This window comes from Ambystoma mexicanum, chromosome 9, assembly GCF_040938575.1.
Source record: "Ambystoma mexicanum isolate Mex_15411 chromosome 9, UKY_AmexF1_1, whole genome shotgun sequence".
NCBI lineage: Eukaryota > Metazoa > Chordata > Amphibia > Caudata > Ambystomatidae > Ambystoma > Ambystoma mexicanum.
This window is the reverse complement of record NC_090931.1, coordinates 1,475,155,268-1,475,180,762: the sequence shown is the minus strand read 5'-3', so window position 1 is coordinate 1,475,180,762 and position 25,495 is coordinate 1,475,155,268. Positions and strand designations below refer to the sequence as shown.

The following is a 25,495-nucleotide window of genomic DNA, read 5'->3' as shown; positions in this document are numbered from 1 at the left end:
ATTTCCTCTACCTTTGAGACCCCCAGCTCTTTCGCTAAACTTTGGGGCTTTGAACGTTTTAATTCTGTTTGTTTTCTGTGTTTATTTCTTTTGGTTATGGAGTTTTAAACCACTCAATAGGCATCATCTTTTCATTTATGTCACACAGCACCCTCTGTGCAGTGACACAGGGAAGCCTTTTAGGCTCTCTCAAGGTTTAAACGCCTTTGATGGGATAAACTACTGTTTCCCAGAGAATGTAAAGTTAAATTGACTTTACTAGTCTTTTTAAATTCCTAGATCCAGCACACACTTTCTTCAATAGAGTGCTGGAGGGGTTACCTAGTATTCCCTAGGTCTAGAAACTCATGTAGCAGTCAAATGCTACCCTTTCCTATCGAAATGGCTGGTGGCAGTGGTTTTACAACTAACTACCATTATTTTTTCCCCCGACTGCGAACACCAGTAGCTAAAAATCGTGGGAGCCATGTTTTTCAAGAAGTCCAGGTTTGGTCCCTTTGTTTTTGTGCCTTTGGTGGGCTTCAGGACTGAAGACCACCTCTGGCGCCCGAGTGTCTGGGGTGGGCAGGAAGTGAGGGAGGTGCCCGAAACTCCCTGTGCTTAGTCTCCTAGGAGATCCAAATGTACTATGACATGATGGGCTGGCTGACTGTCTGGCAAGGACAGCCACCCTGCTGGGTGAGTGGCAGCTAGGCTGGAATGAATGGGAGAAAATTGTTTAAAAGGCGAGTCTCTTGGACTGAAAGGCCGAGTCGACCACTGGAACGAAAGAACCGAAGACGAGCTGGAAGAGGACAGCTGCTGCAACTACTGGACCATTGGTTTGCCCGGTGGAGCCCATGATGCAGGTCCGAATCGCGAAGTTCACCTCGACAGAGAAGCCCTTCAAGGACGACTTCTTCCTTTGAGTTGGTGGGACCAATCAACTCGTAAGCCACCTCAATACCATTCCCAGAGCTCCCAGGGAGAAGGACACCAGCTTGTGTGCTTGAAGAACATCAACCGGAATCGATGATTTGCCAATTTACCAGGTTTGTGATCCGTCCCCGTGCAGGAGTCCCCCGACATCCTCCCTCTTGTCCAGAGACGTTGCTAGGGGGGGGGTGAGGGGGCTATAGCCCCAGGTCTTTTGGCTGTAGCCCCGGATAGACGCTCAGGTGCTACAACCAAAATGCTACCAAGCCCAGAGTCTCGCCAGTCCCGACATTAGCTTAGCCCCTGATCTTTTCCAGACCAGCAACACCCCTGCTCTTGTCCCCATGACCAAGGCTCAGGAATAGCGAGATCTGCAGGAACTGCCAGGAACAGAAGTCTTCAGCTGAATCTTTCTTCAATTGAAGGTACTATGAAAACCCGACCAAGAGAACTTACCTCTCACCGCAAATGTTTGTGGAACTTTGGCAACTTGCAGGCCTAGTCAGCTTGTGACCCGACATACAAACCCTTCTTCCATGGACTACTTCTAAGAACCGTGGCAAAGACTTTTCCGTTTTAAATACCAGATCCGTTTTTACTTATACAAGACACCAGCCCATTGACTTTGGCCTACCTATTGCATTGAATCAACTCCTCTGGTGAACTCAAACTATTTGCACTATTTTAAAGTAACTGTAATATTCGTTTTATTAATTTATGCCTTTTTGCTCCTACTTCAATGCTATTTTGCTTTGACTTCAAGGGAGCTCAACTGCTTAGTAATCAGTATTGTAGTATAACTTTTGTGTTTATCGGTTGCCTCATTGAGTGAATTCTTTATAAATGATTGTGTAATAAATTAATAATAGTTTCACCACGGAGTCGGTCGCAGAGTCTGTGGGTCTGTGTCTGCCTCAACTTACTATTGGATTGCTTCCTGATTACCCGAGTCCTCTTTCTACTTCCATTGCCCAGGAAACCCAGCCTGCACCTCTTCATAAGACCCTTTCCACCGCGGAGCGGGCCGCGGAGTCGGTCGCAGAGTCTGTGGGTCTGTGTCTGCCTCAACTTACTATTGGATTGCTTCCTGATTACCCGAGTCCTCTTTCTACTTCCATTGCCCAGGAAACCCAGCCTGCACCTCTTCATAAGACCCTTTCCACCGCGGAGCGGGCCGCGGAGTCGGTCACAGAGTCTGTGGGTCTGTGTCTGCCTCAACTTACTATTGGATTGCTTCCCGATTACCCGAGTCCTCTTTCTACTTCCATTGCCCAGGAAACCCAGCCTGCACCTCTTCATAAGACCCTTTCCACCGCGGAGCGGGCCGCGGAGTCGGTCGCAGAGTCTGTGGGTCTGTGTCTGCCTCAACTTACTATTGGATTGCTTCCTGATTACCCGAGTCCTCTTTCTACTTCCATTGCCCAGGAAACCCAGCCTGCACCTCTTCATAAGACCCTTTCCACCGCGGAGCGGGCCGCGGAGTCGGTCGCAGAGTCTGTGGGTCTGTGTCTGCTTCAACTTACTATTGGATTGCTTCCTGATTACCCGAGTCCTCTTTCTACTTCCATTGCCCAGGAAACCCAGCCTGCACCTCTTCATAAGACCCTTTCCACTGCGGAGCGAGCCGCGGAGTCGGTCGCAGAGTCTTTGGGTCTTCGGGCTCTGCGGGACTCCAGCGGGACCCATGCGGTCTGCCATGCTGCTCTTTTAAAGCACAATCAAAGGTGAGCGATGCCACAAACTTTTCTTCTTTGACTCCAGTAATGAAGACACATGCGTACGTTTGTAAACCAAACATACTATCCCTTTGATTTTCTGCACCTACGCACATTTATTTTCACATAGTGTGTGAGAAATCACAAATCGTCACACAGAACACTAACTCCCGATAACAGGCAACCTCTGCTGCCCCTTGTGGTACCTCTCACGGCGCACTGAATCCGCTTACTGTGACAAACATCTAACGCCCTGCCGTTTAGCTTAGGCGGAGCCTGTGACCAACGAGCCGGAAACAAGTTAATCCCGGCGTACCTCTCTTGCGCCGCGTACACGGCACTCCGCATTATATCCCTGGAATCTGCCGCGGTTGATGCGACAACTGTCTATGCTTACGGCCACTTGAGCCCCTTCACCTAGTCATCTCTATTGAAAGGGCTTCGTGAGAAACGTGTGCAAGAATATAAGGAACCAGCCCTCAGACTTTGCATCGCCTGCTATAACTTAACTAGACTTTGTAGAACTATAGACAAAGTTATCCATTCATCGTGCAATTGCTAGAAGCCACTAACGTGATCTGAAAGCACTTAAGAAACGGCATGCGAGAGACTGATTTCGCCTGCCCTTCCCGCATAACACCAATTGGCAACTTGGCATTTCACGCTCAACTCCTCAGACTAACTGATAACAAGCGCCCAGCCGGTGAGAGACTGCAGGGCAATTGCCCTTTGATCTCACCCACTCAGTACCCAAAACGCTAATCACTGGAAGCAACTAACTCTAATTTCCACCTTCTGAGAGCCTGCAGAATTTTCTCCTTGATCCTGTGCGCTGCTGATTTACCTACTCAACAACTGGACCTACCAAAGACCATCTTAGTGTGTGAGAGCCTGCGGGGCATCTGCCCTTTGATCTCATACACCCTTGATATGCTCACCAAGCAACTCGAGATTTTGCCATAAAATCAACAGCTGGAAAACAGACAAGAATCTAATCACAAGACGACACCTGTATAACGTGCGAGAAATTGTGGGGCAGGAGCCCTTTGATCTCATCACGCGAATTGCCACCAAGGGTCAATATATAGAGACTCTGTAACAAAGCCAGATTCCATCAAGAGACTAGATACAGAAACTCCCCAACACACCCAGCTTCCAGCAGCTTTCGTCAGATTGTCTCATACTGCCATGACTACTAAGACCCCAACAACCATTCCGGGTCCCAAGACTAGGCTACGCTGCAAATTAGGTTCTGCACCAATTGCGTCTACCTCGAACGAACTAAAACAGCTGACCCTAGAACAAACTATATCCAAGAAACAGAAACAAGCACTCCCTCCTCAATCTAATCTAGAGGAAACAACTGAGCAAGAGCACCACCAACTAAGCCCTTTAAAACAAACCCAGGAAACGAAGGATCCCAAAGGAGAGCCATCTAACCAGACAGAAATCGAACTTACTCAATGGGACACCGAACCATCATGCGCCCAAGATACAAACATGGACACTTTCAATGATACTAGAAATGCACATACAAACCAGCCCCAATTTAAACGGCCCCTGCACAAAACTCTTGTGCCAGAGACAAACATAGAAGTAGCAGAACAACATACTGTATTACCTGACAATACAATGCAGTCGAATTCCACTTCAACTGTAGAGGAGAATATAGACTCTGCTAAAGTGGAACACCCAATCCCATCAATGAAGCAAAAATCAGCGGAATGTCCCAACACATTTCCACTGTTATCCACTCCTTTGTGCACAATACCGCAAAAATCTGAACGGACAACTGCTAAAAAAGAGCAAGCTAGACTAGCGAAATTAAAAGCGCTCAAATCACATACGAATAAAGCTCAAAGTAAAAATTTAGGCAATGACCAATCAGCCAAAGCGACTGCCAAAGCGGACAGGCTCTCACTTGACATCACAGAAATTGTGTCAATAATGAACAGTGTTGGAAAACTGAAAGCAATATTCGGCAACATCTCATCTGGATGTCCAGAAGCCACATCCACGCCAACGATAATTCATAAACCCTACCCGATTACTGCAACAAATGGAAAGAAACAACAAGAGTCAATGTTATTGCTATCACAGCAACCTATTCAGTCAACAAATCAACATAACCAGAGATTAAAGCATGATTTGCACCTAAAAACTGACAAAAGAAGCTCTCAAACTCATTTTTCGTATGACTTTCAAGAATCTTATTACACACCACCAGCCGACCATGAAATCCGGAAATCAAGCGCAATAAACCAAAACGGAAAACATGACAATCGCGACCTGCACACAGAGCACTCCTTTCACGATCAAACAAATCAACCAAGAATCCCAACAACTATGATCGATTTACAAAACATGCTAATAGCAGTTGTATCCCAATCAATGATTCCGTTTCTGAAAGTGCAGGAAGATTCTAAAGATGCGATTCATGACCAGGCTACATTATTAGCCTTAATTCACACAAAGCAAGTATACATAGAGAACTTCCTAACTACACTGGAAAAAAGATTGGACTGCGAAGCAGGGCAATCACTGAGATGGCAACAGAGATTGTGCGAAATTGCCAGAGGCGACAGAGAAGAGAAAAATAGACTGACGAATAACATTATGGCTTGGATGCAAGCGGCACAGCAGCCACAGATACCGACAGAGTCCAGTGCTAGAATAACACCTGATACACAAGACATACTTATCACGCCTGTATTGCCCACAGCATCACAAATGCCAGTCGGAGGTATCGATAACTTTTCAATTCTAGAACCTACCATGGCAACAAAGTGCGGAAATCTTCAAAATTTTCACGGGAGGAGCTAAAGTGACAATCACACAAATAGGAAAGCCACCAACAACCACAAGGAAAAAAAAACCTGCAATCGCCAAACAGAACGGTTCAAGGGCGTTTCTACGCACAGTGAACCAGCCAGTGAAACATTCAATCACTCAACCTGCACCCCTTATAGGACGTGTAAAAAACCCTACCGCTCTACTAACAGAAATGAAACCTTCAAGACAGCCGAATTCAGTGCAAAACGGCAACATTGAGTACATCTCAACCAGCACAGAGGACCTACTAAATCTTACAACGTACACGGACCAGCACGATGAGGTTCGCACTGAGCAAACTCCTTTTGACTCAAGCCTTATTATTGTGGATGAATATGTACCATCCACATATCAAAGTTTTGAACTAACATGCGAGGACATATCGGATGAATCAATGTTACACGAGATATCATCATCCACCGAACAATCGATCTGCGATGATTCTCCAGACGTTGTATCATTGCCCAGAAGAACCATAGGACCCCACAAGAGCAGCTCTAGGAGCCCCAATGAAACCATGTATGTCTCAGACTACGTCATGACTCCCCCACATACATCGAGAAGGACAAATAGAAGATCTGCGCAAAACTAATCAGATCAGCTGCCCAGAGTTCATTAATCCAATACAAGATCGATCCCAATACATATTGCAGATAGAAAATCAAACCACCAAAAACAAACGTATGATATTGAATCGAAACAACATGCTTTTACTCTTAAAGACAATACCTAATATCAAAACAATCTCATCTCGAGACATCAAATTTATAATCTTCCAGGACCACACTCAACTTGACAGAGTATCACTGGAATTATGGGATCGTGTGACAATGGAAAAAATGTTTGCACAAGCAGAAGTCCTAGATGTTCTGGGCTTCAGCTACAACCAAACGTCATCTGAGACAACACCTGATATACCACGAAAGCGGAACAATTACACAAAGTCTTCATCTGCTAGAAACCAGGAGAGTGAACGTTCAATTCATATAAGATATGATCCTTCCTATAGGCCTCCTGACCATCCTGAATCTCAAGAAATGATACCAGAAAATACTTCTTACGAAAGCAACGAGAACTATCCATTCCACCGTGATTACGCTGAGGACCTAGACAATACGCGCGATACATCCTCTGTATCATAACCACTAAAAATACAAGATTTCCATTGGTCATTATGCAGTTGGAATACAAGGGGAAACTCCCACCTATTCAACTACGCAGAACCGGAATTCGAATTAACATCTATAGTGTGCCTAGAAGAAACTTGGCTTACGGACCTTCCAAGCTGCGATGGCTATATTACTCCCTTGAATCCTGCAATAAAAAGGTGCCTCCGGCAGACCAGCATCTGGACTGTTGACATCAATTCAAATTCGACCATAATGGTCAATTGTCGTGACCAACAACATAAATCCTTGGATACAAAATACCATCATTCGAATACAACCTTCTGGCCATAACAACCTTGACCGCCTCATATCCATCATGAACCTGTATTGGAATCCAGCATCGTTCAACGATAGCAATTTCCTAGATGGTGTGTTTCTAACCATCGATCAAACACTCATAGAACATCAACATGTGGAATTCATTATATGCGGTGACTTAAATATACACCTATACAATAAACTAGGCCAACGGATGGAGTTCATCGATTTGTCAATGCGGGCAAGGAAATGGCACAAGGAAATTTCGATTCGTAATCTGAAACAAGTAGAACAACCGAAAGATGCCACAGGGATAACCATACCGACATGGTATGGTGCCAATACGACAGCAATAATAGATTTTGTATATCTGTCAACAGATCTACTGGAATCAATTACAGAGATCCAAATCAATCTATCAACAAGAAGTGATCACCACCAACTAATAGTAACTGGTTCCAGATCCACACAACCAAAAAAGATGGTCTTCAGCATACCGACAGAAGTCGCTGGCAACAATCGCCAACTGCAAATAACTCCACAGCAAATAAGAGATCTCACAGACCGATTACACTTGACAACAATGCCAGATATTGACAAACTTAATTATGATACCTTTCCGATTCCCTTCCTAAAGCCGAGGAAGAACCAATCGAAACTATACAATCATTATTATTATACTGTAGTTGCGCAGAAAAAAAAACATATGCATAAAGACATTCGCAACCTAAAACCCACAAATGGAATTTCAATTTCTGCACAGAAGAAAAAAATAAAACAACAATACACAAACTGGAGGAAATCATACCAGGCAACATTGATACAAAACGATGCAGAAAACATGATGAAAGCTTACACAAACCACAACCCAAGACAACTGTGGAATCTGTTGAACAATAATTAAAAGCAACCAACAACTCTTGATAGCAAACGTGACCAAGCAAAAATGGATAGACCACTTTGCAAATATATATAATGATCCAGATAATACCATGCCGCGAGCACTACAGACTGTAAATGAAGCATGGAATGTTCGCTACGAGAAGGAAGACCTGATCCTGATTTTTGAAAAACTGAACACCTCACGTGCCCCAGGTCCTGACGGTCTGTCCAACGCAATTCTAAAACAAAATGCGGAGCTGTGGATTCTCTTCATGATGAGACTCATAGAAACCATCAACAAACAGAATACAATCCCTCCATCATGGAGAACAGCGATAATCGCCCCCATATACTAACTAGGGGCGCAGGACAATCCGCAGAATTTTAGACCGATCGCACCAATAGACCCATTGGGCAAGATCTTCGCTGCATTGCTCCTCAAAAAACTTAAGGAATGGGCTAAGAAAACAAAGCGATTGGCAGCGAGACAGACGGGATTCACTGCTGGCGTTGGTACTAATATAAATCTCCTTATAATGAACTTGGTCAAATATGAAGCAATAGAAAAAAAACAAAAAAAAACAGATCTATGCTGCTTTCTTGGACCTACATATGGCATTTGATTCCATACCAAGAACACGACAATGGGAAAAACTGTCGGCGTGGAATTGTCCAGTGGAGATCCTCGAGCCAATAAAACCATTATATTCCGATACAATAGCTGTGAGACTTTCAAAGAATGGCACGACTACACCCATGATAAAAACAACGAAAGTACTAAAGCAGCCAACTCATAATGTATACACCGCAGATTGCGAAGAACATCTTAATGACCCGGCTCTGAACCCTCCAAAACTGAACTCTGTCCCAATTCCAGCGTTATTCTATGCCGACAACATAATCCTATTAGACAAAACCATCTCGGGTCTACAACAGAGCTTACATTTTATGGGAACCTACATGAAATCCAACAACCTAAGGATCAATACGGCAAAGACTAAAATCATGCCATTAGTAAAACTTCCATTCAAGAAACATCCAGCGCTAAAATTCTCCATTGATAACATTTGTCTAGAAGAAGCATCGACCTTCAAATATCTCGGCATTATACTAAATCAATCTAAAATAGAAAAACAGTGGTTCAATAACCTGGAAATGAAAACCCAGACACTAGCCAGACAAGGCTGTGTCCTACACAGGAAATATGGCAAATTTTCCTTTAAACCCGTCATAACATTCTACAGGCAGAAAGTAATCCCGGTAATTACATATGGCAGCGACGCAATGATCCACTCACAATCCAACAATTGGGCGAAACTAGAAGCTCTATTCTGGAGAAAGATCTTAAGGCTCCCAGATTCTTATCCGATGGCTAGAATTCGCTATGAGGTGACAACTCAATCCCCATCTTCGATAGTGACATGGAAACAGCTCGACCTACTAAGAAAACCTCTGACAAACGATGAAACACCAGCAACAGCAATTTTGAAAAATCATCCAACTGCTCTTCATAATACATTTTTAAGGAAATGGAAAGATCATTTACACCAACAATTAAAGGATGAAGAAATATCACTCGAAACCCTCATGAACAGAACACAACATGCAAAACGCAAATTAGAAAATAACGACTGGATCTGAACATGTCATGCCAAAACCCTATATTTTAGAAATCTTCAAAGTCAATTGGACATTCGAGCACTAAACGAAATTCCGAAGTACATAGAACAGTTTCCTGATAACAATATCCGTACAGTGTACATGGCAATTCGTTTAAATAACTTGCCTTCAAGAGACAAACTGGCAATGATACGACAAATCACGAAAAGTGACAACTATTGTCGTTTCTGTAAAGATAGAGTACCAGAAACAATTTATCATCTAGTAATGATCTGCCCAGAACTAACGACCAAGAGACTGAACTTTGGTAACTTTTTCAAAATATCGAGTCAACAGATGGACACGGATATGCGTTGGTCTTTATTATTGAACGGACGCGAAAACAAACTAATTTTCACGATAGCTCAATACTTACAACATATCTTGGGATTGAAGCCTGGAGTTCAACAGAAAGCCAAGTGAAGATACTGACGACTGGCCTAATTGATGCTGTAAGTGTTAACAAGAGATCTTCTTATTGTCTCTATATTCCTTTTTTATTTTTATTTTTCTCTCTAGCTCTCAATTGAACTGTTATGTTTTATAATTGTGTATCACTGAGTTTTTAAAAATGAAAAGTTTGTAACAAACTAAATAATTTTAATTAAAAAAAATAATAGTTTTACCAGGAAACCTTGAGTATGTCTCTCTGAATACTTGTCATTGTAGACCCACACCCTTACAAGCTCACATTCCCTCTTGAGATAAGTCTGTACCAGAAACGGTGTGGTACAGACTTATACCAAAGGTTGGTTTTGCTTACACCTGTAGTCCTAGTTGTCTGTAGTGGTCCCAGAGGGTACTGCATACAAACTTTGCCTAACAAGTACACAGACTGTTCCGAGCAATACTGAATCATAAGCGACCATGGACCAGTGGTTGATCCTAATGGTCGATGTGAGGCAAGAATTGATGCAGTAACCCTATGTCCTCTTAGTATTAGGTAACCCACCTATTGGTATAGGTCTCTATTACACAAGTTGGTATTGTGACTGAGCAGCCAGACTTCTCTCAAGAGGGGTAAATGTAAGCTGTAGCAATTAAATCTACAATACAAGTATCCAAATAACAATTGCACACAAGGTTTCTAGTAAAATAATTATTTAACGGTCGGTTTTAAATAAGCATTCTTTAAAAGGGGCAATGTATGTAGCAATCAAATACACTTTGAAATACTTTCTCAGAATCAACACAAAGTAAGTAGATACTCTTTAGAGATGCTTCATACACTTCCTACACCCTGAGGTGAATTCACTAACTAGGACAGCAATGGGATTTATATATCACTTGTACACATTGTAACTTCTGAGGTTTGTAGAAAAGAAACGTTAAAGGAAGGAAAAAGGTTTAAGAGATTCTCAGGGCATGTGAGCACTTAAAATCTTCCAATGAAGTCTAGATAAAAATCTTTCCCAGTAATAGTTGTTTAAAACCAATGCATCACTTATGAGGGACAAAGTCAAATGGAATAGAAGAGTCTGCATGGAGCCATCACAGCAAAAGTCAATTGGAGCAAAGTCTATGGAGCTGAGGCACTTCTTAGATAGTAAAAGTCTTGCAAAGTTATAGTTTGTTGAAGGAAAATCACTGTAAGGTCATACGCTGTTACACTTGTGAACGTTAGAGCAGAGATCAACTCTAGAAAAAGCACCTACTGCAAGTCTCAACTGAGAAGAGCAAACCACAGACACTGAAGTAAGTAACCCAAGTCAGAACAGTGCCTTTGGTTAGAAGAAGAGGGTCCAGCTGGCTTCTGTCTGGTTGCAGCAATGCAGCTTCTGTGTTCCTGGGCATCAGTCGTGGGGACAAGGACGACGTCTGGGGATTCCTGCGGCAGCAGTTCGATGGTCGGTGGCAGCTACGGGCTCTTTTCGATCAGCGGCACTTCGCGTTTTCAGTGCTCGGTAAACTGCACCACCGCAGATCTTAGACACCGGTTGGGCTTCCTTGACTCCTTGAGTCCTGCACTCTGGTGAGGCGACTAGAGCTCTGGTCGTCCTGCTTCTGGTGGGTCGTAGGCAGATTCCTGGAGCTTTTGGCTGGCTTGCAGACGTTGCACGCGACGATGGATTTCTCGACCCCTGGGACACGTTTCCTGCAGCCGCAAAGAAGTACAGCCAGTTGGGGGAAGGTCTTCCAGCAAAGTTTGTCTCGGGGGTTAGTTGGTCCCACTAACCCAAGGGAAGATGTTGTCCCTTCCGGTGCTTCTCTTGCCGATTAGAAAAAGGAGTTTCAGCACAACAGCGTGGCTTCACCGGGCTGTTCAACGGTCCAGGAGGATGCAGCAAGCTTGATTCACAGTTTCTTTATCGGGATGTCCTTCCCAGTGTTCGACTCTGTCTTCAGTCCCAAAACCCTCATCTTTTAAGCAGGTTTCTCCCATTCATGCACAGCCTAGCTGTCACTCACAGAGCAGGGTGGCTGTAGCCAGCCAGCCAGCCAGCCAATCACGAATGGGTGCATTCAGGTTTCCATGGAGACAAAGGACTTGGGAGTTTCGGGCGCCTCCCTCACTTACTGCCCTTGCAGACACACTGGAGCCAGAAGCGGGTTTCAGCACTGAAGCCCACCAGAGGCAAAACGAACAAAGGGGTCAAACCTGGTTTGAAAGGCATCACAAACAGAAAATGGTGAAAAAAGAAGACCGGTCCATTTTGACACAATGGTCATCCATGGGTATTATGCTGCAGCTGACGATTCAGCCTGCGGTAGAAAAGCACAATAGTAGGAAAACTAACCCACTGCCACCAGCCACTTACAGTAGTGAGGGTAACATAAAAAAATGTTACACGAGTAAGTAGGAAAAGGGGCAACCGAGTAACCCGCCAGCACTCCCCTTAAGATTGGGGGTGCTGGACCTACAAAGAGAAAAAAGGTAAGTAAAGTCAATTTCGCTTTGCTATTCTTGGGAACAGTAGTTCTCACAAGAAAAGGTATTTAAACCTTAAGAGAAATCTAAAGGCTTTCTCTGTGGTACTGCACTGAAGGTGCTGTGTGTCGCTGTGCGTCACCATACAAAAAAGTAGATGCCTGTGGAGTTTATCAGACTCCAAAATCAAAGGAAACAAAATCCAAATCAGATCAAACCACATGAGAGTGAGAAAAAGGGCTCACTCACTCCACGGTTAAAATTAAAAAGTCCTGAAGTCCAGCAAAAGAGCTCGGGGTCTCTAGGTTTAAAAGAAATTAGCACAGAAATGGGAATTCTCCCTAACAGTCGAGAGCCACAGTACTCTACCAGGTAAAGACTAGGGATTTTTTTAAATGTACCTTTTACTATACATAAACATTGGCCTAATGTGAAGGTATCATGAATTAAGACACAGACAACGGATTCAAATTTCTAAAAGTTTTATTTTACTTAAACGTCAGGATGGAGTAAGGCCTAACCCTCCCTATACTAACATGGCAATTCCCGACCTAAAGAAAACTAAGGATAGTCTGTGTCAGCAAGTCCAAATTAAAAGTTGTCTGTGGCCAAAACCTATACTTGCCCTCACAACTAACTGTATACAATGTGTAGGGATGACAGTAGCAAAATGAATAGCGTTCAAAATAAGGTTCCAAGCTCCTTCCAGCTATTGGCTTATACTCAACTTCTCCGTCACCAAGTCCAGAACAGTTCAAAAGGCATAGAGGGTCCCTTCCCCAAGAGTTCAAATCTTCCAGCTTGAAGAAAGAAAAAAAAACAATAGCAGTTCAAATCTTTGGTCATCCAGGCTTTTCACTAGTTGACATAGATTGCTTGGTTTCTTCATTTCAAACTCACTTCAGGAACTGTTGCAAAACACACGCTTCTTTACATTTTACTTTCCTTGGTACTACCTAGACTCGGTCTAGGCGCAGTTGTCGGACTACACAGTCCAACCATTACCAGTCACGCAACCGATAACCCTACGCACTTTGTTCTGCTTTCTGCACTTTCAGGGCTTTTGCACAGGTTTTCTTTCTTAACCCGTAGTTCCTTGGACACCTGTTTCTTTGGCCAATACTTAGTTTCTCATTTCATATCAGTTTATCATTTCATATCTTCATTGGTAATCTTTTGGCTTTGCCACGACTCACTTCTCATTCCGTGGTGTTTACCATTAGCGCTACCTTACTTTCACTTCATTCATAAGTGTTCATCACTTGCTTTTGTTCTGTGCAGAACTGACATATGCTCACAATGTCTTACAGTCAATTTCGCTATTCAATATTCCTTTTTTCAACTTTCAAAAGTACATGTAATAGCCTCCAGCTAGTTCGGCATTCAGAGATCCTGGTTTTGGCCTTCCATAATACTTATAACATCAGTTTTCAGGTTGCAAAGCACTCATAAATTGATATTGATATTTTATTTCTATTGCGCTCAAACACAAGTGTTTCAGAGCGCGACAAGGCAAGGGACAGGGAACAGGGGACAACAAAAACAACGATCTTACTAGGCCTAGTGACATTGAGAACGTGCAATTGCAGGGTAGAGGGGGAAGGGGGAGAAGTGCATGGAAGGGGGAACAAAAGGAGAGTGCAGAGCGAGAAGGAAAAAACAAAAATAAAACAATAAATAAAAAGGCAACAAACAATAGGAGTGCAGCCAGCAAGTGGCAAGTGCTGGGTTATGGCAGCAGGCCATGTAGGTCTGAAAGTGCAGGAAGAAAAGGGGAGGGCTGTATGGGTACAGATACAGACCCCAGTGCAGGGGGTGGCCCGGAGGCAGTGCGTGAGGGTGGCAAGATGAGCAGGTACCTGGGCCCAGAGGACAGAGGGTGGCCAGGTGCATGGTGCCGAGGCAGAGTAAAATCAACAGGGGAGAGGAGAGGAGAGGAGAAGGCAGCAGCAAAGAGGAAGGTTTTGGAGGTGCTTCCGGAACCGGAGATGGTTCTCCTCAAGTTTTAGAGTGGCAGGGAGGCTGTTCCAGAGGGAGGCCCCAGCCGAAGACAGATCTACCCCCAGCTTGTTTCTTTGAGAAACAACTGACCCTGAGGGAGTTAGAGGTAGAGGAGCGGAGTGGTCGAGATGGGAGGTATTTGCAGAGGGATAGTTGAAGGTATGTTGGACCCAGGCCCCAGAAACCCTTGTAGACAATGCAGAGGGTTTTGAATTTAATCCTTTCATCCACTGGGAGCCAATGGAGAGATTTCAGAGCTGGAGAGATACGATCCCAGGGCTTGAGGCCAAGGACAAGTCTCGCAGTCCTGTTCTGGATAAGCTGTAAAGGGTGGAGAGTAGAGGCAGGTAGATTAAGAAAAAGGCTGTTGCAATAGTCCAACTTAGAGAGAACGAGAGCTTGGGAGACAGTGAGCTTCTGGGGGAATGAGAGGAAAGGAATACCTCTGAGGAGGTGCAGTAGGTTGTTTGACTTTTTTGATACATCAGCGATGTGGGTAGAAAAGGAGAGTGTGGAATCAAAGCGGACACCAAGGTTCTTGGCCTCAGAGGTGGGGATAGGAGGGCGGCCAAGGGAGGCCGGCCAGAGAGTGAGGGGAAATGAAGGTTATGGTGTGCCAATGAGTAGGATCTCTTTCTTGCTGGCATTAAGATAAAGATTGTTGGCGGCACACCAGTCTTGAATGGCAGTTAGGCAATCAGTGACGAGAGGTGGAGGAGGTGGCCGAGGGCAGCCTGAAAATGAGTTGAGTGTCGTCTGCGTAGCACTGGAAGTTTGAGCAGAAAATGGCAATACAGCGGGCAAGAGTTGCCAGGAATTGGTTGAAAAGCCAGGGCGAGAGGTTAGACCCCCCTGGGGAACACCACAGGTGGAGAGGAAGATAGATGATAGGAAGGACCCAAGTTGGACCTGGGAGGCTCGATCAGAAAGGAAAGAGGTCAGCCAGGCCAGAGCCTGATCGGTGATGCCCAAGTTATCCAGGAGACGGTGGAGCAGGATGGTATGGTTGACCGTATCGAAGGTAGAGGAGAGATCAAGTAGGATGAGAACAGAGGGAATGCTAGAGTCAAGGTTGGAAAGCAGAACTTCACGGATGTTCAGGAGAGCAGATCTGAAGCCAGACTGATGGTCATGGAGACAGCCAACAGAATCAGAATGAAGGTTTAGCTGAGAGATGGCCAGCTTTTCAAGGAGTTTGCCTAAGAAGGGGGTAATGGAAATTGGGCGATAGTTGGCCGGACAAGAGGGATCCGCTGTGGGTTTCTTGAGGAGAGGATGCACAAGGGAGTGCTTAAGAGGGGAGGGAAAGGATCCTGAGGCAAAGGAGTGGTTGCAGAAGTCGGCAAGGGCCGGAGCGAGGGTATCAATGTGGTCCTTGAGAGTTTTAGAGGAACATGGATGATCGATAAATGCTCGTTTCCAGTCCCTAAAGTACCCCAGTACGAGTGTTCCCTTCTTTTCACTCACCAGTGGTTTACAGCAGCTCCTTCAGGTTTCTCTGATCAGCTTTCCGGCTTCTATTTGCTCCACCTTCCATTCGCAGGAGCCACAGCAAGCACGGCTCACCATCCTGGAATCCTGCAGCGCGTAGCTCTGATCTTCCCCAGTGGCAGCTACTGAAAGCTACACTGCGGCCATCGAGAGGCTTCAGCACTCCACAGCTCCTACTGTGGGCACCAGGTAGGGAGGAAAGCAGGATCCTAAACACTCACGGCCAGCCTTGGGCTCCTCCTCCTCCTCTCCGGAGTCATTGACTTTAATGGCTCGACCATGATAAAAACCTATTAGCTGGACATGCCTGGCTATTCCAACTGAAAATCCCCCAAAGCCCTCTTCCTAGTCTCAGTACGAAAGTGGCATTTAGGGAGGTTTCAATGAAAGGTAGTGTGCATAACTCCTACTTGTTTCCTCCTCATCCCAGTATTAATGTGATAGGTCTGTGGGACATTTTGTGCGCGGAAGAAAGGGTCAAAGACTGATAGTAGCCTACAAAGGATCAGGTAATATAGGGTTCACTTTAACAAGGGAAAGGGGGATGCTTAAGGGGGATACTTTGTCTCACCTAAAGACGTCCTCTCCCCAAGCTCCCTCCACCCAGGTGCGATGACCTTTCCCTGGCCACCTGAGCAGAGGACCCAGGGGGAAAAGAAGTGCAGACACCCGCCGGTTCTTCACACTACCCAGAACAAGCTATGAAATATATTAACTACACCTCTGGCGTGGACATGCAATCAAAGTATTACCAAATCCTACTCCAATCGTGCTCACCCTGCTTCCGTACGTAGTTTTTGGACTGGATAACTCCACCACTGCCTACCAAGAGGTCTGCCAAGCTAAATCTAAGGAGGCTCTGGCCTCTGTATATCAGTGGCTCACTTGGGTCCATGTTCATTAGCTAATCTGCATACAAAACGCAACCTAAGGCACACGCTCTAGGGAAAAGGAGTTGATGGTAACCATTACTCACTTGGACCCTGTACACACAATAAAGGAACAATATCATAAGTGAAAAAGCAACACAGCAAATCTCTGGCCCTGGCCATTTGCTGTCAGATGTGCATTCGCATCAGAAGTAGATAGTGAGGATTCTTGTACATACCTGCTGGGCGGAGGATGTGCAGCAGGTACGGGTCTTGAGGTTGGACGGTTAGATGGTGCAGCTGGACGACTGGACACAGGTAATGACTTTGTGGAAGTTCCTTGGGATCGCGATAATGCAGCATGACTATGGGTACAAAAATTCAGAAAAAGGTCACCAGCTGGACTAAAACACCTCCAATTTCATCATGCCCTCACTTAAGTGTAGAAATAAACACTATTCTTAAGCGACTTGTAATTCATCTGTCAACATTTTCTCTCAGCATGCAGGTATACGAGACACTAAACCATTTATGCCCAGGCAAATGAAAACATTTAACGTAGTTAATTTATGGTTAAAGCTGAAAGAATTTCTTCAAATATTTCTTTTAAAAAAATGGAACTTGCAGGTTACAATTGTTCACCAAGATGGTGTCAATGATACATTATCAATGTGCTTGTTAAAATTATTCCCAGACTAGAAGAAGGCCTTGCAAGAACAAACAAATAAGGTACTAACACAATGGAGCTCAATGTGTAGGTCTATCCTGAGAGATCTGGGTACGACGGAAGAAATGCTACTAACCCAACCAGCAAAGAAAAAAAAACATCTAGGCCTGGACTGGATCCCAACAACTGAAAAAGTAAGAACCTTTCAAATATATGGTCAAATAGATCATGTATACGGTCCTAGAGGTAAGATGAAACAAGAATTAAACAGATTCCCTTGTTCCAAACGAAGAATGAATTTTATGAGATTCTGAATTAACCTAATATCAACTAAGGAATGGACAGAAGTGAGGAAGGCAGCAAACTTGAGAGACTGTAGCTGCAGAAAATGAGGGGACCAGAAAGAGACCCTACATCATCTAATCGTGTTTTGCCCTAATCCAAAACAAGAACGTGACAGATGGTTGGATAAATTCTTAGCAAAATATACCACACAAACTGCAGTGGATTAGTGGCTGGAGCTACTCCAAGGGAATTGGACATCCCTCACGCTAGCCCTTTTGGATTTCCTAGAAATAGTCCTCCTTAAGTTACAGGAGAAGAATCACTTGGTCGCCATTTGATTGAAAGTAGGATGTTGAGCGTAGAGCTTCATTTGTACTGATTATTCTAAGATCATTACTTTCTTCCTTGATTGGAAGTTCACTGCTGTATTTTGGTGTTTTCTTTGTTTTTACCTTGCCCGTTTCTGCTTTCTGCTTTCTACTTCCTTTGAAATATTAGCAATGTCTTTTTTCCCTTTTTAATGTGCAATTCGCTGAAATTTCAAACTAAAGTTGTTATGATATTTGTTTATTCAGATAAAACAATAAGCTTACGGTGTTCTTTTGAAAAAACCAAATGCTAATAAAAAAAAAGAATGAAAAAAAACACAATATTCCCAGCCTTTAATGGTGCCTCATTGCACAGTAAACCGATGTTAATCTATCCAGTATACACAACTGAGGCACTAGGAATCCTCCACAGATGCAAAAAGGGCTGTTGGAGGAAACGTACAGTGGCTCAGGATTAATCGTGCTGCTATTCGTGCTAGACTTTCAGCAGTTATGCTGGTACCCTGGCACTTCACAGCAGGTTAGAAAGTTCTGGAGTCCTAAGTGAAATGACCTTTTTAAAAAAAGGGTTGAATAGAAGAACAAGTTACTTACCCCTGGTAACGTTCTTTCATTTGGATGTTCTCCCACGTATTCCTCATCTTGTGATATCATATCTAGTCAGCTTTGCTGCTTAGGAAAAGAAATTCTCAGCAGAGGGCACTGTATGCAATGCTATCGCGTTGATGTCCCTCAAGGGCCTCCGTCGAGCGTGGACATCGTCAGCATAAATAGCGCATGCAGCACCCGTAGCTCAGTCATGCTTTTCTGCTCCTTTTTTTGGAGGAATTAACCAGGCATTCCCAAGACCACAAGCGCTCAGAAAGCTCAGTGTAATGCCTGTAAATTGTATGGCGGGGTAGGCTGGGAGGGGAAAGGAGCAGTATGTGGGAGGAACATTCAATCACAAGAACGTTACCAGGGGTAAGTAACTTGTTTTTCGAATGGATTTTGTCCTCCCACGTATTCCTCATCTTGTGTTAGACTCCCAAAGCATTGACAATTTGGAGGTGGGAGTGTTAGGCAGGATTGTATGCAGTACCCATTGGGTGCACTGCAACAATCCCGACCTCCTAACAATAGAAACCCAACCTTTGGTACAGGTCTGCACTACACAGGTTAGTAGCGTGTGGAGTAGCGAGGCTTATTTCAAGAGGGGTCAATGTGATCTGTAGGGGAGTTACACAGATTCACAGTGACAAATATTCAAATTAATCAGGTTACTCACCGTAGTGACCACCTTACTCCTAGTCCATAGTCCCCTTTCCTCCATACTTATGGGACATCTCTCCGTCCTGTGGGACGGGACCGGAGCACTTTGTAAAAAGCATCCACATTTTTTTTTTCCAAAATGTGTCCTTCCTCTCTTTCTGCGTGGGGCCCGGCACGCAGCCGTAACCCTGCCCACCTTGGCTCTGCCCCGTGCATCGGCCATCAGTCCTTTTCTATCGCCAGGTGAGAGACCTATTAGCAATAACAGAGGAACCTTAATAGAGGGGACGGCGGGCGGGCGTTTGGAGGAAAGGGGACTATGGACTAGGAGTAAGGTGGTCACTACGGTGAGTAAACTGGTTATACTCCTACGTCCCGTCCCCTTTCCTCAATACTTATGGGAGATTCCAAAGCACTCCTAACTGGAACGACGGGTGGATGGAAATACCCCTTATTGAAAAAGGTTCTTCAGCACAGCCTGACCAAACTGAGCATCAGCTCTCGAGCTCATTTCAAGACAATGCTTACAAAAAGCAGATGGAGGCCCAAGTAGCTGCCTTAGCGATGGACTCCCAGGGGACATACTTCTGAAAAGGAACCGCAGCTGCCTTGCACCGCACCAGGTGTGCATGAATACCCTTAGGAGGTTTCAGCCCTTGGACGGTGAAAGACTCTGTAATGCAGGCGGCGATCCACCAAGAAATAGTCGCCTTAGATGCCTGCTTACCCTTAGGGCTACCGAAAGTCACAAAAAGTTGAGAAGAACTCCTAAGCTCGGAAGTCCTGTCAAGGTAGAACTTAAGGGCCCTTCTGACATCAAGACAGTGCAGAACCCTTTCTGCCTCTGAGGTAGGGTTCGGAAAAAAGACCGGCAGGGAGATCGACTGATTCAGATGGAATTCAGTTACCACCTTCGGTAGAAAGGCAGGGTTTGTCTGTAGGACCACCTTGTCCTTGTGAAAGACCAAGAAGGGATGCTCCACTGACAAGGCCTGGAGCTCACTCACCCGCCTTGCTGAGGTAACAGCGACCAGAAAGGACACTTTCCATGATAGGTACTTGAGGTCCATCGTGGCCATGGGTTCAAAAGGCTTATGGCACAGCGCCGCCAGGACTACATTTAGGTCCCACGGCGGGTGCGGACTACGAACTGGAGGGTAGAGGCGTGTCAAGCAACCAACATGCCTCTTGACGACCGAGTTACTCAGAGAGTAGGATTATTGGTCTGTAGAAAGATAAGCGGAGACAGCTGAAAGGTAAATTCTGCAGGGCAGAACGTGAACACCCGACTGCTAGGGAGGACACGAAGGACAGCACAGTGTCAATCGTAGCCACCCTTGGATCCAGCTGCTTTCCCAAACACCAATGTGAGAACCTGAGCCATTTACTCCTGTATTGGGATCTGGTCGAGGATTTCCTGGCTGCCTGGAAAATACGCATGTTATCCGTTGTTAGGCAGAAACCTGTGCAGTTCCCTTAGGGACCGCTGCAAAAAGTTTACGACTACAGGTGTTAGCAGTAAACCCAATTGGTAGCAGTCTGCACCACCCAGATTTACCTGGTAGCTGTGGCTGAGCAGTCAGACTTCTCTCAAGAAGAGTTAGGCAGTATATAGAGTATACACAATAGGGCCAAAAAATACAGTAGCACAAGCAAACACTGACCAGAGCGTTGGTATAAAAGTATATAATTATTTATTTAAAAACACACTTGTAAAAAATACACTGGCACTAATATGTCAAGCAAGTTCAAACAGTCATTAGAAGTATATACACCTCCCTGATTAATTATTCGACAAGTCTTAGAAAAAGAACACCACTTATTATCAACACAGAGGTGAGCGCTTAACCAAGATGGCACTCCAATAATTTGTTTAAAAAGGGAGAGAAAATGCAGAGTATGGAAATAACACAGTACCAACACTTTTAAGTACCCACAGATAGTTAGAAAAGGCAGGGTCTATTGTAGAGCAAAATGTTCATAGGCCTGGCCCACTCTTGGAGAGCAAGGCAGAATGTGCCCAAGATCACACAGTTGAAGAACACTTAGTCTTTGCAGATAGTGCAAAAAGGAGTTGGATCAGTTCAGAAAGGTAATGTTAACGGGTCCGAGGTCACCACAGGATAGAGAGTCAAGGATTTACGGAACACCTTGAACATTGTTGCAAGGGAGACCAGGCGTGACAGTACCTGAAATGGTGAGAAAGCTCCAGCGGGGGCAGTTGTTCCTGGAAGCGGGTGCAAGTCGGTGCGTCGTCCAGGGGAGGAGAAGATTTCGACGTGGAGGAAAGCTGGAGGTCGTTGCACTGCCAGGGAAGAAACCAGCCGCAGAGTTTCCCGGTTAAAAGGTACTACCCTTTTATTTGCGGTAGTGGTGAAGCGTGGCTATCCGGCTGCCGGGGTGCTTGGCACGGGCGATTCGACCACGAGACGATCCAGGAAGGCGAAAAAGGCGAACTGGTTAACCCCACCAGCTCAAAGGAAGAAGACTCTCCTGGAAGAAGATCTACTCTGTCGTTGGGAAGTGGCGAGTTCAGTTCAGCAGGGCTCCACCGGTGGTGTCATCGTTGCAGGTCGGCTCAGCTTCTCCCTCTTTGGATTCTTTAGGTCCTGTGGCGACTTCTGAAGTTCCAGTCCCCAAAGTGCTGCTTTTATGCAACAAAACCCCCATTCACCAGCCTAGCTGTCAATCAAACATGCTAAGTGGTGAGCCGCCGGGCGGCTCACCACTGGGCCAATCACACAAGAGTGTGACTTGAGTTGCCAAGGCAACTCAGTCCAGGATGCCTATTTCCCCCCTCCCACACATCCTGTAGACCCAGACAGAGTGGCACCACTTTTGGAGGCTTCTGTACAGATGCCCGCCAAAAGTGGAACAAAGGGCTTGGCTTGGATTGGAGTTACAGAGGCGAACACAAACGCCATTTTAAATACAAGTCCTGGCAAAAAGACCAAACCGGGGAATAAATATTAAATAAATAACCCGGCGGTATCTTTAACAAAGCACCAAAAAAGTGGTGCGTTTAAAATGAATGGGAAATTCCCATAGGAAATATTCCGGTGGAATATTTTGCGTGGTAACCACTGCCACCAGCCAGAAACTCACCAAGGGGGGACTGGATAGTGCCCCCTTGGAAAACAGACCCAGGTGCAATCGAATTACCCCTACCAGTACTTCCACAATATGATGGTTTGTACTGGTTCCGTTCACAATTTAAGACTAGTAAAGTCAATGGTGACTTTACATGCCATGGGAAACAGTAGTCAGTCCCAGGGTATGGAGCCTATGTTGGGGGGTCACTATGACACCCCTGTGTTACTGCACTGAGGGTGCGGTGTAACACATACACCAAAAACACATGAAGCCCCATTGAGTAAAAGACCCCATAGCCCATAAGACAAGGTCAAAGGACATTCTCATATCATGCCTAAGAGTGGGAGAAAGAGTCTCACTCTTAGCATGAGAAAAAATTAAACCCCAAAAATTCAGCAAAGCTGCTGGGGGACTCACTAGGTTTGGGAAATTTAGCCATTACAGAGAATTCTACCTAACATCCGTAGACAAGTTAAGATGCTCTAAAGACCTGAACTCAGGCACCATGCCGCCAAGCTGAGCGATTGTGGTGAGGGGTGCCATATCTGCTGTTCCCCCTGATGAAGAAGATCGGGGTCACTGGTAACCTGATCGGCGGATACACCGACAGGTGTTGAAGTTCTGAGAACCAAAACCTGGCCGGCCACCAGGGGGCTATGAGTAGGAGGGAGCAGAGTTCTTCAGCTTGCAAATTGCTCGGTGAACTAGAGGCAGAAGCAGGAAGTCGTAAGCTCTATGTTGTGCCATGGGATCTCGAGAGCATCCCTCAGAGAGGAGGCTCCCAGCCCCCCTATGGAGGCATACTGAGGAAGCTTCTTGTTTACCACCGTAGCGGAGAGGTTGCCTTCAACTCCCCCTTCTTAGCTGACCACTGTCTGCCGGCTGAGGGCATCCGCTGTGACATTCAGCTGGCCCGGGATCTGCACTGCAAGCAGCCAGACACCATGAAGCACGGCCCACTCCCAAATCTGGATGGACAGGTCCACGAGGGGGGGGGGGGGACTTCATTTCCCCCTTGCTTGTTGATGTAATACATTGACACCACACGTCTCCGTGCAATGACCGGCAATGACCGGTCTGAACGCCCTGAGCGCTAGAAAGATCGCCAGAAGCTCCAAGTGATTTATGTGCAGGAGCTTGTCCTGAGGCGACCAGAGGTCAGAGACTTGTAGAAGATCTAACGTCGCACCCCACCCCAGGAGGGAAGAGTCAGTCGCCATTGGAGCTGGGTCCTGAAATCCAGCGGCCACCGGCAGATTGCTGAGAGATGACCACCAAACCAGGTCCACTCTCATGGAATCCGTTATCAGCTTGGAATCCGGGTCCACAGCCTGACGCCAGGAATTCCGAAGAGCCATCTGGGTCAGTCTCATCTTGAGACAAGCAAGAGGAAGAGCCAGCACACACAAGGCCATGAGGCCCAGAAGCCTCTGGGACCACCAGGCCGACATGCTCTCCGACTGCGCAAACATCTGACACGTGGCTAAGAGATCCGCCATTCTGTCCCCGGTCAGGTACACTCTGCAGCGAAAACCCAGGAAAATCAGATCCTGCGAGACCTTCATGGAAGATTTACCCCAGTTCACCGACAGCCCAAGATGGAACAGGAGCTCAAGGAGAGACTGGAGATTGCCCGCTGCTGCCAGTCGACAAGGGCTGCGTAAGAGCCAGTCGTCCAAATATGGATACACATGGATACCCTGGCGACGAAGATGGGCTGCACTCGAAACTGGAAGTGCTCCTCTCCCAAAGAGAAGTAGAGATATCTCCTGTGTGGGTTCCAAATCAGGATATGCATGTACGCATCCTGAAGATCCACCACACTGAGCCAATCGCCCATCTGCAAGGAGGAGCGTATCTGGCTGGGCGTAATCATCTTGAATTTCTATTGCGGTAGGAAAAGATTGAACTGTGAAAGGTCTAGGATGGTGCGCAGGCCAGCCTGGTTGGGTTAGGGCACCGTAAACAGCCAGGAGTAGAAGCCCTCCACTCGCCCCCAAGGGCAACGGGTTCCACAGCTCTGAGGTCCAGAAGTTTCTGAACCTCGGCTTTGAGGGAGGGCGAGCCCGACAGCTGAAAAGGAGGGTTGAGGGGTGGAGTAGCGGTAAGCGGAAGCCCGCCCAAGCGACTGACAAGACCCATTTGTCTTCTGTGATGGTCTGCCACGCCTCCCAATGAGACGCAATGCGTCCTCCCACCGGGGTCTCGTGCGAGCGCGGAAAACCCTCATTTAGTAGGTTTATCAGTGACGGTGCCACCTGAACCTGAGGAGGCGGCTGAGGAGCGGGAGAAAAACCGCGACCGTTGTTGCCTACGGTGGTTGCTCCCCACAGCAGTATCCACTCTGCGAGATTTTCAGTCGAGGAAGCCCCTAAAGCCAGAGGAAGGTCGACTATGCGACAACAGTCTCTGGGTTTTGAAAGGAGTCTTAACCAGGACAGACAAGGACTTAGCTGTCCGAGTGCTATCCTTCGTCTTGGTGAGCTCTACATCTGTTGTAGAATGAAAAAGCTCCTTCCCATCTAACGGAAGGTCCAACACCTTGTCCTGCACTTCTTTTGAGAATTTAGTTGCATGCAACCACGCCTGCCGTGAGGTATCAACCCCCAGCATAAGGCCCCGAGCCGAGGTGTCCACGTGATGAGCCGCAGCCTCCAGGAGATCCTGGGCCAAGACCCTGGCGTCGGATATGCCTCCTTTATAGTCTTCCAGCTTCTGGACCGGGATAAACTCCTCAAACTCCGACAGACCTTTCCACATCCGCATATTAGCTCCCGCCAATACCAATTCGGCGTTGGCCTGCCTGAGCTGCAAGGCCGAGTTGGCAAAGATTTTCCTCCCGTGGGAGTCGAGAAGCTTGTCCTCCTTTCCCAGAACCTGAATAGCCTTCTTGGAAGAAGATGCTGCAGGCCTGGACTGCAAAGTGGCCGCAGCCACTACTGTGGAGGAAGGGGGCGGACAAGACGACAGGGCCACCTCTTCTGAAGAATGCAGCCTGTATCTCGCGTCAATTTTCTTACTGACAAAAATATCAGAGTGTGGCTTTTCCCAGACTCTGCGGACCTCGCCCAGAACGTCCTTCTGCAAGAACAGGCCGGTACGCTCCAAGGGATACAGGGTGAACGCCCCAGAAAGCATGCCCTCCTGCAGAGCGGGTGCCTCGGGCACTGGAACATCTAAGAAGCTCATCATGTCCAGTACCATGAAAAG

General features: G+C 46.1%; 1 protein-coding gene across 6 annotated transcripts in view; it reads right to left on the bottom strand.

Moving 5' to 3' along the window:
- LOC138489237 (AN1-type zinc finger protein 2A-like) overlaps positions 1-25,495 on the bottom strand; it is a 422,968-nt gene that overhangs the window by 293,447 nt on the left and 104,026 nt on the right. For 5 of the 6 annotated variants that reach the window (XM_069616923.1, XM_069616925.1, XM_069616927.1 and 2 more), the window contains one exon: positions 16,900-17,025. In XM_069616923.1, coding sequence (XP_069473024.1) covers positions 16,900-17,025 — 126 coding nt within the window. Of the gene's footprint in view, positions 1-12,764; positions 13,100-16,899; positions 17,026-25,495 lie in introns of those variants that run through there. The other variant, XM_069616929.1, reaches the window with a different exon arrangement.